At 34.2% G+C, this 16,365-nt stretch overlaps 1 protein-coding gene across 2 annotated transcripts in view; it reads left to right on the top strand.

Annotated features, from left to right (window-relative positions):
• The first annotated feature begins 3,769 nt into the window (after window positions 1–3,769).
• LOC148625363 (glutamate receptor ionotropic, kainate 2-like) overlaps window positions 3,770–16,365 on the top strand; it is a 55,478-nt gene continuing 42,882 nt past the window's right edge. Inside the window, exon 1 of one of the 2 annotated variants that reach the window (XM_088568844.1) lies at window positions 3,770–4,136. In XM_088568844.1, the coding sequence (XP_088424970.1) occupies window positions 4,043–4,136 (94 nt within the window). In that variant the 5' untranslated portion in view covers window positions 3,770–4,042. The remainder of the gene's footprint in view (window positions 4,137–16,365) is intronic. The other variant, XM_088568843.1, reaches the window with a different exon arrangement.

The following is a 16,365-nucleotide window of genomic DNA, read 5'->3' on the forward strand; positions in this document are numbered from 1 at the left end:
CTACCCACCTCTCCCTATTTCCAGTTTACAATCACAATTTGTCGACCCCATTGTCCTTGTGTCCCATCCCTTTTTCATTTCATCATTTCATGTGCATTTTATCATCACTTTCATGTTCATCGTCTGAATATAGCTGAAATATTGATGCTCGGACGTTGAACCCCAAAAGTCCCGTGCAGGTCCGGGTGTTAAAAGAATAGGCCTGCAGCAGCGCTAAGCTTGTCGTATAAGGCGACTAAATAGTGCCCAGAAACCTAGCCGGGGGCTAGGCGCTCTGCCCACAGAGCAACTGGGATGTGTGCCCCAGGTGGTGGAATGGGGTACCCCTGGCGTGTTAAATGCTGGGGTTGTCAGGCTATAATACGGAAAACCTGACCGCAAACCATAGTGGTGCACCGTGTTGGGAAAGATGCCACGTTCTTCGCACGTTAAAGAACCCTGCTGTGGTATTCGATAGGAGTAGAAACCTTTGCGCTCCGCCACAGGAGGCTAAATAGCTTGGCCTTTTTCTATAGGTGACCATTTTATCCTTGTGTCCCATCCTTTTTTTCATTTCATCATCATTTCATGTTCATAGTGTGAATATAGCTGAAATATTGCTGCTCGGACGTTAAACCCCGACAAAAACAAAAAAATCTACTGAAGAATAAAGTTTCTATGAATGATTACCTTCCATAAAGTTCAAAATCAGATCGTATTTACAAAAAGCTTATAACAATTCCCCAAGTCCGGTTGTTGCAAAAAGCATAAAACATTTTATAAAAAAAACCCAAAAAATATATCTAATACAGGGTTCATACACATTTTTTACCACACAAAATTCAAGGACTTTTAAGGACAATTTTAAAGATTTTCAAGGACCCTGATTATCACATCGTCAAGGCTTGTAGGTGTATTGCTTGAGTTGGCCCTTTCAATCCAGTCACTGTATGCAGGCATTCCAAGCCATCTATTTGAGAACTAGCACCTGCCAGGCATGATGAAACATTTTCCTCGAAGTTTGAACTACTTTATTCTCAGACTGGCGAAAACAAATAATCAACATCGTCAATTTATTTTATTGATAAAACGAACAATGAATCAAAAGTGATATCGTTCCCTATAAGTAAAATGAAAATTTCACGATTGGATTGCTTTTATTTACGAAATTCTCATTCAAACCGCGAATTATTTCTCGAGAATGACCACATAACCAAAACCGCATCACGTTTATAAAAAAAATAGAACTAAGTTACTACGCGCCTGTTTCACGGAAACAGTACTATTTTTATAATAGGGAAAATACGCGGATTGCCGATATCATAATCTTTGTACGTAATCAACAAGTCCGATGGTCAGAACATGTTCCTTTCTGCAATTAAACAACACTTTCATATTCAATTGAAAGGATGTCAGATTCTCAAGGACTTTTAATGACTTCTTTTGAAATTAAAGTACTTTCAAGTCCTTAATTTTCGACTTTTTGTTTTCAATTACTTTCAAGGATTTTAAGCACCTGCGCGAACCCTGCTAATATGATGCACTCCAAAGACCCACCCCACCCATAAAAAAGCTTGTCTAGCGCATCATGATACGACTGCAAAATGCTTTTCACTTGTGTGGACACGATATCATTTTTGACACACTTAAAAATACACTTACAGTACACTGTGGACACAACAACTTGTTTCGACACAACATTACACAAACTTTGGAACTCAATTAATTTTAATATAAATTCTTCCTCAAGTTTGTTAATTAAATCTCTTTGCCATTTAAGCCTGCATCTAAATAAAAACTCAATTTAGTACCATAATATATATCATTTGTAATTAGAATACCTTGTTCCCATTTATTTCCAATTAGTCGAGAAAACTTTTTCAAAAAGTTTAAGGCCCTCTGAAAGTCCGACAATAATTCTTAAAAAGATAACTAACACCAAAATTATCGTAATCAAACACAAGTTAGAAGACGTCAACAGCATGATACCATTATACGGTTGGTAAAAAATGCGGTCGTATTTAAAAATTGTCCATTACTTGGTGAATTATTAAGATGCCTAACCGACAAGAACGACTGCGAATTGTTTGCATTATTTGATACAATTGATATTCAGTTGTAATAAATATATGAGCACAGCTTACTTGTTATTCGTAAGTAGATATTTGTCATATGACGCCCCAATATACTGAATAGTGTCAAAAAGAGTCAATCGGTCAGTCGAAAAAAAACAATATTAAAAAAATCACTGAAAAAAATGCAATAACGTTAAAACCTGCTCAAACTTATCTTATCGCGTTTTGTTAAGAAGTGAGAAAAGTTCAACGGCGTAAAAGGTGTCACTATGCTATTTTCATTTCGAAACGTAGACAATTCTTTAAAAACGAGTTTAATGTAATGTTTTTTACAGAAATACCCACAAATCATTCCATAATAACAGCGAAAAACAACCTACAGCTAATAAAATCTCTAAAAAAAGCAAGTAGGATCCATAGGGCTCCGCCACAGGAGGCTAAATTGCCCGACCCTACCCACATCTCCCTATGTCCAGTGGCAATCAAAATTTGTCGACCCCATTGTCCTTGTGTCCCATCCCATTTTTCATTTCATCATCATTTTATGTTTCATTTTATCATCCACTTCATGTTCATCGCCTGAATATAGCTGAAATATTGCAGCTCAGGCGTTAAACCCCAACAAACAAACAATACCATAGCTCTAAAAGGTAGTAACTGTATGCTTTGCCTTATTGTGATACAACTCGTGGCAGTATTCAGCGTTGGGTTTTGAACTAATTATTTAATCTTTAATTATGATGACTCGTCTATACTTTATACACACAATAAAATTACTTTTTAAAAAATCGATTGACGTTTTCCAATAAGCGTAACGTATCAGACCGTGGAATTCAATTCAATTTACTAATGAGAAAAATATCATAATTGTTGTGGTGATTGTTTAAACAACAAAAAAATAACTAATCTCTAGGGCATCATTTAGTTGAAATTAGAGGGTTATTTTTTTCCGACTCCGAAGGTTGGACATTTAGAAAATATTAATTTCTGAAAACAAGTTAATCAATACAAAATAAGTGAGAAATTGTGAAATCGCAAATTAAAGTCTTTATTTAATTTTGGAATTATAACTACAGCAAATCGCTTTTAACATCTTTTTTCAATTTGCATTACAAACTTTCTGTCTAAAATTTTGTCCATCAATAATTTACATACAGAACTGAAAAGAACTCATATCTTTGAATAATTATAGTTTCATTTTTACATTTTATGAAAGTGCATTCCAACGTCTTTCCTCGATTTCCAATGTACTTGCCACTTCATAATCATTTTTGATTGAAGGTAAAGACAATGACAAGACAGTTATTTTTCTCAGCAGTATTATAATTAAAAGAAAAATGATAAAAAAAGTTAAAAATAAAAAAAAGCAAAAAACAAAAAAAACTTTATACAGCTTTGCCTTTTTTGGAATAATTAAAGACCCATTTTAGGCTAAACAAAAAAATAAAGTAAAGAGAGTTTTGGCTTAATGATGTCCGTTTATAAGATTTCATCGTTCTTTTAACTCTCAAATTAATTTCTGTGATATAAAAAACTTTATTGACTTGTATTCCCTTAATAGACATAAAAAGCTGTATTTTATGCCTCTTGTGGATAAATTTGCATGCAGTTAATTATTGGACAAGTCGTTGCATTTGTTACAATTTTTAGAATTTAATTGCTTTTAAACATCGAAATATTGATCTTTTCTATAAGGTTTTACCTTTAAATGTCTCGTATGCTGTCGTCATTGCCATTGAAAAGTATAAAGATTTTTCATCAATAACCAATAATAGGACTTATGAGATAACTACTGGTATTAAGATATGGAATTGTGAGATTATATACTCAACAAAATAATTTTAACATGGATATCACCTTAACGGTTGAACACTGAGACATATTTGATTCTGATTAGAATTATATTTACTGCACTGCAGCAGATCCTTTTAGAATATGATGTGCCTAGCATTGCATCACTTTAAAGAAATTTCTTATAATTGCGTGAAATGACGGAATCAAAGGTCATGTTAACGTCAAGTGTTTTAGTGTTTATGATGGGATTACCAATTCTGTCACACCAACCAGTTGTTCTGAAAATTGGTGAGTGATATTAGACCAATAAGCAATGATTTTCAAAGTGAAAATTAATTTAAGCCTGCCGAAGTAATGCTTTTCTTTCATTTTTTAACAACACTTGAGAAATGCGTAGTTTGTCCAAATCAAGAAGAATCTTTGAAGGAAAGTGCCAAGAGACATAGTCGTAATACATAGTAGTTCATGTTTTTCAACTTTTGCTTGAAAATGAGTCGTCATAGTTAAAGTAATATGTGGCACTTTGCATGTTATTCCATTTTTCAAATAGATAACATGCAAAGTGTTTGGCTTTGAGATCTTTTATTCAAGTCATTTTTACATTTAGATCTTTCTATATATTTTTTCCTAATATTGCTGATAATTGGATACTCTTATAAATATGTCGACAGCATATGGAATTGTGCATTGTAAATGTGATTGGTATTTAAGCTTCTAATTTCTTCAACTGGTATCGTTAGAACTTTATAATTTTTTTAGAGATGTGTATGAGTTGGTAAGAATAATATATGAACAATTCTGTTCAAGTTAACTGTTTGTTTGTAACGTCCGAGCAGCAATATTTCAGCCATATTCAGACAACGAACATGAAACGGATGATATAATGAACATGAAATGAAAAAAAAAAGGATGGGCCACAAGAATAATAGGGTCGACAAATTTTGATTGCCACTAGAAAAAGGGAGGGATGGGTAAGATCGGGCAATTTAGCCTCCTGTGGCGGAGCGCAAAGGTTCCTACTCCTATCGAATACCACAGCAGGGTTCTTTAACGTGCGAGGAACGTGGCATCTTTCCAAACACGGTGCACCACTATGGTTTGCGGTCAGGTTTTCCGTATTATAGCCTGACAACCCCAGCATGTAACACGCCAGGGGTACCCCATTTCACCACCTGGGGCACACATCCCAGTTGCTCTGAGCACTATTTAGTCGCCTTATACGACAAGCTTAGCGCTGCTGTAGGCCTATTCTTTTACCACCCGGACCTGCACGGGGGGTTCAAGTTAACTCCTGTGTATGATAAATTGTGTCAGTAATGTAAAGCAGCGTATCAGCAAAGTCGTTTTTGCTAATAAAATCCAGTTAAATCATTGCATTTATGTAATGTGCTTAAATGCCGAATAATGTATACTTTTATTTAATTGAATGAACCAAAAAATAGTGAAGTATTAAGTAGCACTCCAGCTAAGGATCATGTAAAATGTGAATCATGGGTAAAAAAACCTACATATTTTTATTTTTTGATATTTTGTTTGAAATGTCATAGTAAACAGAAATTAACATGTGGTTTTTGATATAACCCGTGCTCTTAGGAGATAAAAATTATATAGAATGCACTGTAGATTTCAAAATTAAGGGAGATAACTCTGTAAATGACGCTCAAATACAATAGAAACTACTAGATTTTCAATGTTGATTATCTCCTAAGAGCAGACAGATTTGAATGAATAATTAAACATTTCACAATATAGACCCATAAAACAACTTAATTACAAAAATAAAAATATGTAGCCTTTTTTTTTTTTAGGGTGTATCACATTTTTCAGATTTTGCATGATTCTTACATAGACAGCTACTTAATAACTAAAATAAACAAAATCAATTGAATTCACTTGCATAAGTCGGTAGCTAAGAATATCGAAAACTTTGAAATTATGTTTAAAATGTACTGAAATTTATACCAAACGTCAGAAAAATCATTTTATAAGTTTCTATGTGATTATTTTTTAAAGTAAAATAAAGTAAGAACGAAAATAAACTTTATTGTTTCTTAAATGGGTTTATTATTGACAGAAGTGTCAAAACGGAAATTTACCTTATTTGTAAATGTAAATAGAACATAAAATCAATTTTGCAGCTAATTGCCAGATACTACATTATAAAATTCTATTTTACGTGTTAGGTAGATAAGATTGATTATGTTTCTAACTTTCAAACATTATTGTGTAGTCTGATCTACTGGTATGGCTTCACTAAAATATGCACAATTTTAAGATGTGCCTTTTCAAATAACCACGTTTTTTTCTGATGTAATGTACTGTCTTCCGTTTAGTGTAAATAAAACTTAATGAACATATCAAAAAGCAGGTACATGTATAGGGAAGTGACCATTCACTTGACAGAATCTTAAATACCAGTGTACATTGGTTATTATTGCTGTCTAACTTCTATGTGCTATGATTATAAGAATTCATATCGAGTATCGGTATTATGCAAATCTGTTTATAATGAATCTCTTTTCAGTGATTTTCTCTATGTCGTAAAATGGAAGATTTTAACTGCCTGTATATGAAATGAAATAACCTGATTACATTAGGATAAGTATATGATCGGGTTCAGTCGAAATTCCAATTTCAAGATTCGGTCATAATGCAAATGATTGATAAACTTACCTTTCTTGCTGAATGTAGTAATAGAATAAGACCAAAAATAGAAAATATTTGATTGTTACAAACGTTATCGATGCTAATTCGATGAATAATTATTATTGACATATGTTGTGTTACCACAAATAGGGAAATTTATAAGTAATGAAAATAACTCAGATGCAAGCTGTGTCTCCTAATAACCAAGGAATAGCATACAAATAATTTTTTAGCATCCTCAGTCTGTGTGTGAAAGGAAAATGCTATTAAATTTTAAAAGGTTGGGAAAAGTATTATCTTTTGATAAAGTATGTTTAGGATGACATTGTCCATAGCTGGTAATGTCATTCTTTAGAATAATTTTACTGCATCATTATATCTGTATCATTATATGTATCAGTATACACATGCCGTCTTATTCTAAATTACTACATATCAATTTTGGAGTCATGGCTTTTTCAAGAAAATTCATACCTTTGACATCGTGTTCCCGCAATATAAAAGATTGATTTCATAGAGGCGTTCCAAAAGCAAAAAAACAAAATGTGTTTCTTTTTAAAAGGGTTTTGTCATTATGTTTTATGTAGAAGCCATTGAGGACAAATAAATAAATAAATAAATAAAACCTAATTTCAGACGGACTAACGAGAAAGTATTCTAGGCCCGTAAAATTTCACATATGCATTGAGAAAAAACCCTACAATTATCAATATTCATTTTGAGTTAACTTGGATGAAATCTCGAAAAACGCCACTTTAGACCATTCGTTGTGTTCTAACTAAGTTAAAAGACGTCAGTATCTAGTAAAACACGAGTTTAACTCAATCAGTTCATTTTGAAGTAGATGTTTATTATCTTGTGTCGACAACTACATTGTACGTTATTGCTGTGTCTTAGTCCGGATTACGTACGGTACATGTAATTGGTTGATTGATTGATTGTTGGGGTTTATTGTCCGACGATGAACATGAAACGGATGATAAAATGAACATGAAATGATGAAATGAAAAACGGGATGGGACACAAGGACAGTAGGGTCGACAAATTTTGATTGCCTCTAGAAAAAGGGAGGGATGGGTAAGGTCGGGCAATTTAGCCTCCTGTGGCGGAGCGCAAAGGTTCCTACTCCTATCGAATACCACAGCAGGGTTCTTTAACGTGCGAGGAACTTGGCATCTTTCCCAACACGGTGCACCACTATGGTTTGCGGTCAGGTTTTCCGTATTATAGCCTGACAACCCCAGCATGTAACATGCCAGGGGTACCCCATTTCACCACCTGGGGCACACATCCCAGTTGCTCTGTGGGCAGAGCGCCTAGCTCCCGGCTAGGTTTCTGAGCACTGTTTAGTCGCCTTATACGACAAGCTTAGCGCTGCTGCAGGCCTATTCATTTGACACCCGGACCTGCACGGGGCACATGTAATTGGTGAAACGTTTCACGGATTTTACTAAAGTTTTACAAATATCATCAAAGAAGAAAATCCCTCTTGTTTATGTTGTAACATGTTGTTTCTGTCCCAGTTTATTTTTCTAATTTAGTAGCAGACATTAAAAAAGTTCCTTTTTTTACCTTTTTTTCTTAAGATTATAATATAGATAACGAAAGTTGATGTAGAAATTTAGTGCGAATATGACGTAAACAAGGTTGCATCCGTAATTGAGTCTAGACAACCAAAAAAAAAAACACAAGTATTGATTTTCAAAAAAAAAAAAAAAAAAAAATTTGAAATGAAGTAGAAAAAAATAATATTAAGTTCGGCCTAACCATAACAACACATGTGAAATATTGAGAAGTTTGAAATAGTAATAGCAATCTAATCAAACTTGCCTGATTCATACCCATCAACACAATTGGGTTTTGTATAAATGTTTGGAGGATTAATATCAAATTGTTTCATTTGCTTCACTAGTTGGTTCAATATTAAAAGAATACCATAGGATATTCATCTCTGATTGAATTACAGACACTATAAATCAATGAGTATGCACTCACTGTCAGTATTAACATCTATGTTATATAGAAATACAAATTAAGTATGTTCAAATATTAAAAAAAAATAATAATAAAATTACATTGACCGCATCAGTAAGCATTTTGTAAAAAGTTGTAAAATTACCATATGTTTTTTTGCGTTTTCTTGATAGTTTGAAATAAAAGAATCTGTTAATCATAGATTTTTATACCACGATGAAATAACAACGTGCATAACAGTTCTTATTTCTTCAGATTTTGTTCGAATGATAGTTTGTGTCATGCATATAATCAAATCACCCTGAAATGTATTTCGAGTAATGTTAAGGAGGTAGACCTAGGGTAAGGGACATAACTCTTATGTTTTAGCAATTTCATCGTTAATTTTATCTTGTATTTTTTTTGTATTTCTACCAGTTGTAGTCTGTAATGTTTAATGTTTACGTGTGAGATTGATTCTTCTTACCTGTTGAGAGGCCATAATGATTTAATTGATATGTTATAATAACGAAGAAATATTCATTCAGCAGAAAAGAAAATATAAGATGAAAATGACACCAATATCATTGTAACTTGCTTTTTTCTTAAATATTTTATATCATTTGCACAAGGAGGGTGCTTCAAGTAAATATTTTACTCTGCTAAAAACAGTCACGTAACTAATGATAATTTGCCACCTGGTAACAGCTAAATTTAGCCAGTTTGATAGAAGTGGAAAAATCAAGAAGTATTATAAAAATAAAATTAAAAGTAAACATGTACTCCCTATGTTTGTTTGTTTGTTTGTTGGGGTTTAACGTCCGAGCAGCGTGTGGTGGAATGGGGTACCTCTGGCATGTTACATGCTGGGGTTGTCAGGCTATAATACGGAAAACCTGACCGCAAACCATAGTGGTGCACCGTGTTGGGAAAGATGCCACGTTCCTCGCACGTTAAAGAACCCTGCTGTGGTATTCGATAGGAGTAAGAACCTTTGCGTTCCGCCACAGGAGGCTAAATTGCCCGACCTTACCCATCCCCCCTTTTCCCAGTGGCAATCAAAATTTGTCGACCCTATTATCCTTGTGACCCATCCTTTCTGTTTTTTCATTTCATGTTCATTTTATCATCCATTTCATGTTCATTGTCTGAATATAGCTGAAATATTGCTGCTTGGGCGTTAAACCCCAACAAACAAACAAAACAAGACAACAGAATTGATTTACAGTGTTTTTTTCACCTTGAATCTATAGGAAAGTTATGTTTCGAATCAGTTCCACCATCGCGACCCCTTATATTAACCACTGCCGGTTTTAGGCCATTCTGCAACATTGCCAAATAATCCTCTTTTTTTCACATGAATATTCATTCTGGGGACTCCTTAGTCCGAGATTGCTCTAGCGTCGAACGGCTGATTTACCAGACAAGCTGGGGCTGTTGGCCACAGCTTGTTTGTCAAGTTAGCCGTTGGACGTTAGACCAATCTCAGACTAGGCACTCCTGACCTTCCAGTTACGACTGTATTGAATATTCCTTGGCTAAAATGGTTTTTAAAGAGTGCATATTTTGGGATTTGGATCATGTCTTTTCCATGGTGCGCCCTACGTCTGGCGAAAATGTAAACAAAACTAAAAAAAAAAGACCATTTTTGGATGACAGACCCCATTTTCTGATCCAGGCAAGCCACTCTCCAACCACCGTGCCACCCCCGCCCTCGTAATTACCTTTCTTCAACCCTAACGGTGCACCTGGTCAATGCTCCTAGTTTTTAATGGAGTCTGAGTTGATCATTTCTTTTTGCATGTAATATTTTAGTTCTTTCATGTTCTTTGTTGTGTCTATCTGTTTTCATTGTAGTGTATTCATCTGCACCATGAAAACTGTTCATTGTGTCATAGTTATTCTTTTATCTTTCGTCTACCCCGTACTTGAGCAACTCGGTGGGTGTTTCTAGAAAAAGAAGAGAACGCTTACCTTACCGATGCATCTGGTCCATGCTCCCAGTTTTTAGTGGAGTTGTTCATTTGCTTTTGTTACATTTTGAGTCCGTTTATGTTCTTTGTTGTGTGTCTGTTTTCCGTGTTTGGTCTTCGTCCCTGGATTACTTTCTTTTGATTTCCGCTAGAACCTTGGTTCCATTGATTACTTTTTAATTTATATATAACAATCAGCATTAGTACCATGATGCAATTCATTTGCATATAGTTTGCAAATAATCCAAATCTAGACATTTTACCCAAACAATACAGTATGATTAGGGTTAATAATATAATCCTGATACGAGAGTAATGAGTAAGTTACAGTCCTGGCTCTGTCCTAAGGAAGAGTGCATTACCGGTTAACTAGTCAATTCATACTTTTGGTAATAGTCCATGTTATTTAATTACTCCAGCTTACTCTGTACGTTTTTATCAGTCATATTTTGCTATTTATTGTATCAATTTCTCTATATTTTTGTTTTCCATCATATCACTTCTTTTCATAACTCGTGGATCGTTATGGTGTATCCATCTGCACCATGAAAACTGATTTATTCAACGGGTCTAGTTTTTCTTTCCTCGTTTGTCTACCCAGGACTTGACTTTTTATGAGCAACTCGTTTGGTGTTTCTAGAAAAACAGAGGACGCTTACCCTCCCGGTGCACCTGGTCCATGCTCCCAGTTTTTAGTGGAGTCCGAGTTTCTCATTTGCTTTTGTTACTTTGTATGTATGATTTTAGTTACTTTATGTTTTTTGTTGTGTTTGTTTTCCATGTCTGATCTTTGTCCCTGGATTACATTCGTTTGATTATTCTCTCTTTTCTGAAACACATCATTAACATTTCAAAAAATAGTAATGAAATGTCATAAAAAAGTTTTTTGTTTGTTGTTTGTTGGGGTTTAACGTCCGAGCAGCAATATTTCAGCTATATTCAGACGATGAACATGAAATGGATGATACAATGAACATGAAATGCAAAAAAAAAAAGGATGGGACACAAGGACAATAGGGTCGACAAATTTTGATTGCCACTGGAAAAAGGGGGGGATGGGTAAGGTCGGGCAATTTAGCCTCCTGTGGCGGAGCGCAAAGGTTCCTACTCCTATCGAATACCACAGCAGGGTTCTTTAACGTGCGAGGAACGTGGCATCTTTCCCAACACGGTGCACCACTATGGTTTGCGGTCAGGTTTTCCGTATTATAGCCTGACAACCCCAGCATGTAACACGCCAGGGGTACCCCATTCCACCACCTGGGGCACACATCCCAGTTGCTCTGTGGGCAGAGCGCCTAGCCCCCGGCTAGGTTTCTGAGCACTATTTAGTCGCCTTATACGACAAGCTTAGCGCTGCTGCAGGCCTATTCTTTTAACACCCGGACCTGCACGGGGCTCATAAAAAAGACTTTGGCGAACATTATTTTGATGTGAACAATTTACATTTGCATACAGCGCTTTACCTTCAGGAAATAAATTATTTTGTACACATTTACACAAGGTGTCATTATTATGAATGATGTTCACTGAATTGTTTCAAGACCACAGAAATCCAAGCCGAGTTTTAATAAGTGCGCTTTTGTAAAATTTTATGTTATGTCACATGGTTGAAAACCATCTCATCTAGCCTGAATAAACGATCAATGTTAAGGAGGTAGACCTAGGGTAAGGGACATAACTCTTAAAAATCATTGGAATGTTTGTATTCAGCATTTTACATCAATCTTAAGTAAGCATCTAATTAACCTGGATTCATTTTATTTTCTTCAAACGTAAGCTTGAGAGGCTTTGGTGAAATTGAAGGTGATACAAACATATCACTGATTTCATGAGTTATGTCCCTTAAACTAGGTCTACCTCCTTAAGCTTGCACAGAAAATACGCTTTAACAACAAAACAAATGTAGGACAAAATCAATATTTCGAACATTAGCACTATAGTATTTTAAGGTATTTCAAACCATATTAAATAATACAAAGTGGAAAAGGGCATCAAAACCTCGTAATATAATATTGACTACAGTATAAATATTAAACAAATGATCTTTAATGATGGGTGCTTAACTTTCAAATGTTGCGTCAATATTCCAAAATGCGTTTGACAACAAATCCATATGTTTATATTTCACATTTCTAAAAAAATTAATTACAAATGCAAAAATATTAGTATCGAAATAAAAACTTGTTCTGTGTTAAATCATATACTTCATTGTTTTGACATAAGAATAGAAGGGCTTTTTTTCCAAAGCAAGAAGGAAACATTGTAAAGAATTTCGTTACTTGTTTATGCCAATGCAAATTATTCAACATTAACATTTCGAATTGAGTTTTTTTTCAATTCAAAGATAATTTCTTTTAATTAAAGAACTTTGGTGATTACGTTCATTATACCCTCAGCACCCATATATGAACCGTTTCAGAAAAGTGTAGCCCCTTTTCGTATATTTGCTTGTTTGTTGGGGTTTAACGTCCGAGCAGCAATATTTCAGCTATATTCAGACGATGAACATGAAATTGATGATGAAATGAAAAAGGGATGGGACACAAGGACAATTGGGTCGACAAATTTTGATTGCCACTGGAAATAGGGAGAGGTGGGTAGGGTCGAGCAATTTAGCCTCCTGTGGCGGAGCCATATGGTTCCTACTCCTATTGAATACCACAGTTGGGTTCTTTAAGGTGCGAGGAACGTGGCATCTTTCCCAACACGGTACACCACTATGGTTTGCGGTCAGGTTTTCCGTATTATAGCCTGACAACCCCAGCATGTAACACGCCAGGGTTACCCCCATTCCATCACCTGGGGCACACATCCCAGTTGCTCTGTGAGCAGAGAGCCTAGCCCCCGACTAGGTTTCTGAGCAGTATTTAGTCGCCTTTTACGACAAGTTACCGCTGCTGCAGGCCTATTCTTTTAACACCCGGACCTGCACGGGGCTCGTATATTTGCTCACCCTTCGCTAGTTTAATGACATATTCTTGTTTTACGGCACTTGCACAGTAATTTTATTGACGACACCGTTTTTATAGTTCGACCACGTATTTTCTAAGGAGTCAGTTTTAAGCCCGACGCAGTCGATGCAAGAGCTAAAATGAACATCGCGATTACAAGTCGCAATTACACATGACATCAACATACATTGTTTTAAAGGTCAAAAGGATTTACTCTGGGAATTCTTACTTTCTTAGATTATGGAACTATCGGCATTGTTATATGTTGTACTTTGGTACATGTAACTTTTCACGTATGGATATACCAGAAAAGACCAACTCTTTAACAGGTTTCTCTCTCAAACTGTAGGTGATTGATTAATTAGACGATAAACCTAACTAACTGTCAAAATAATTCCCACTTCAGCCTTTACTACCAAACTGCGTCATAAAATTGATATGCTATCGAGACAACAACATGCTTATGGCACATTGACGGGCGCATAGATGGACTGACAGGGTATAGGAAAATACAACTCATTTGGTTGGGATTTAAAAAAAATGTATATCTATGTATAAATATATCCGTATCAAAAGAAACTTTCAACATATTTGCTAACACTTCGCCTACAGATATTGTTTGATTAAATAGTAGATAAATATTTATTTAATTGTTTCAGTAATCAACGATCTATCGACAGAAATACAAACCGGAAACACATCGCATTTAAGTAGAGAATATAAAATAAAATAAAAATCGATCTTGTGTATTGATTAACACATTACTTTTTGAAGTAAACGACATTCATTTTTATTCGAAAACATTGATTTTCATTTGATGCAAACACAAATTTGAGAAAGAAAATAGACATTTTGGATGCAATGTTTTGCCCGATTACCTATTGAAAAAAAAAAACTGAAACACGGAAACTTTTCGTGAAAGGTGGGTGGACGACTCACAAGTCGTAAATGTTCAAATGGATTTTTTAACACATTTTTGTAATGTGAAATCAGTAAAATATGATAAAAGTAAATATTTCTTAACTTCATAGTGTAAAAGAAATTAATATATTGCAGAAAACTTTAAAAAAAACAAAAAAACAAAACAAAACAAAACAAACATATAAAAAAAAAATAAAAAAAAAATTGTCGTTTGAAGTTGTTACATGAAATGAGAAGGTATATAGCGATACCTCAATGAAACAATCAGGAATCACCTTAGTATTAGGCTTTGCCTTTATATGGTGACAGAGGAGGCGTGATTTTCTTTTGGTTGCAAGTACTATATCATCAAAAAACGGTATGGTTGAAACATATGAATAAGCATTGATTGATTGTAGTTGTACATCTTTTTGTCAGAAATTTCATGTATTTAAAGACGAGAATAGTTTATCAATCGAACAGACCTTGCTTCGTATTAATCGAACATGCTAAGCCCGATCTTTTATTGTGTTAACTGATTATTATTGTTTATTCATGCGTGCACTTATTATAACATCAATACAAATAATGAAGTGATATGAATACCGTAACCTTGTTTCACATTACGTTATTTTGTCTTATATTGAAGTAAATGTACCTCACGGCCATATCGAAGGACAGAAAACTCTTATATGTTATATCCTAAATGATATTCATAAATGGAAAATATTGATTTTTATTTTATGTTTTTTTATTAACAAAAACACTTAAAACCTAAAATCATCTTAAAGAATATCCCATAATCTTTTTTTAATGTCAAATGGTTACAGGGAGAATAGATTTTTGTATATATTTCTTAGATATCATGTTTGAATGTTGCAACATTTTCATTATTTGATTTCGATAAAGTTTATCTAATTTTTTTATCTGATTTTGTTATTGCTGTTTGGGGATATGTCATTAAATATTGCTCATTCACCAGTTCACTTCAATACAAACTCAGAATGTAATCTTTAATATTAATTCATTATGGGGTCATAAAAATCATAGAACATTAAGAAAAAAAAGAAGCAATTAAATTTCAATGTTTTGTTTATATCAGACCGCTGTTCGGTCAATTTTCTCTGTCGCCAGCGAAATTACTGTATTTAAAGGATTTGAAGCATAGATCACTTTATTTTATCAATACAAAACCAGACATAATGTTTCTCTTCTTTGTTAACAATGAAAAGTAAACAATCAAGTTATACCACTAGGTCATTTCGTTTAATTCCATACTAAGTACTAGTCTTTCTAAAAATCAGACTGGAGGGGATTCATGCATGTTGAAAACCCACCGAATTCAGTTTTATTTCTTGTTCAGAGACAGTTCGTGATCACATAACCAGTCTTAGTCTTTTATTAGCTTGTTGCGCTTTTGAGATAAATATAGATTGTACATGCTCCTTGGAAGAGTTATCGTTCTTTATTTGGCTTCATTTGGTTGATAATAATGTATGATTTTCTTATAAGCGCAAATCTGAATGCAGAAAAAGACTGTTGTTATGTGAAAGTAAATCATATGTAGACTGAAAAAGCATCGTTTGGTTAGTTTTTCTTCACCATGAACCACTTTACCATTTGTACTGTCTGAATTGTATGTGGACTGGTACTTAAGAAGAATAGGATACAAGTTCTAATCGTATATTATAATAAATTAATTTTCTAATCATAATTTTTTTCTTATGTTCTTCCTTGTGAAGAAACAGTATCTTTTTTGAAAATCTACCTCATTCATTAGATTTCAATCGAGTACTGTGTGCGTGTCTTGTTATATCTTTGTTTCGTACTGATTTATGGTGCTCTTTTAAGAAACTGTTGTAAAAGTACGTTTTACGACAAAAGTGGTAAAAATCGAACGCAAATAGTTTTGTAAAGTATATAGTTGACAACCCCCCCCCCCAAAAAAAAAAAAAAAAACAAACAAACAAAAACAAACCAAAACAAAACAGACACTACCAATCCGTGATTTAAAGTTTGTGTTTTCATTACCTTTTGTTAAAAAAATCTTTTAGATGTCAAGGTCAGATCAAAACCAAGTTCCATATGTTC

Source organism: Perna viridis, chromosome 2 (assembly GCF_037379345.1).
Source record: "Perna viridis isolate PV_CMFRI_1.1 ecotype Kerala chromosome 2, ASM3737934v1, whole genome shotgun sequence".
Lineage (NCBI taxonomy): Eukaryota > Metazoa > Mollusca > Bivalvia > Mytilida > Mytilidae > Perna > Perna viridis.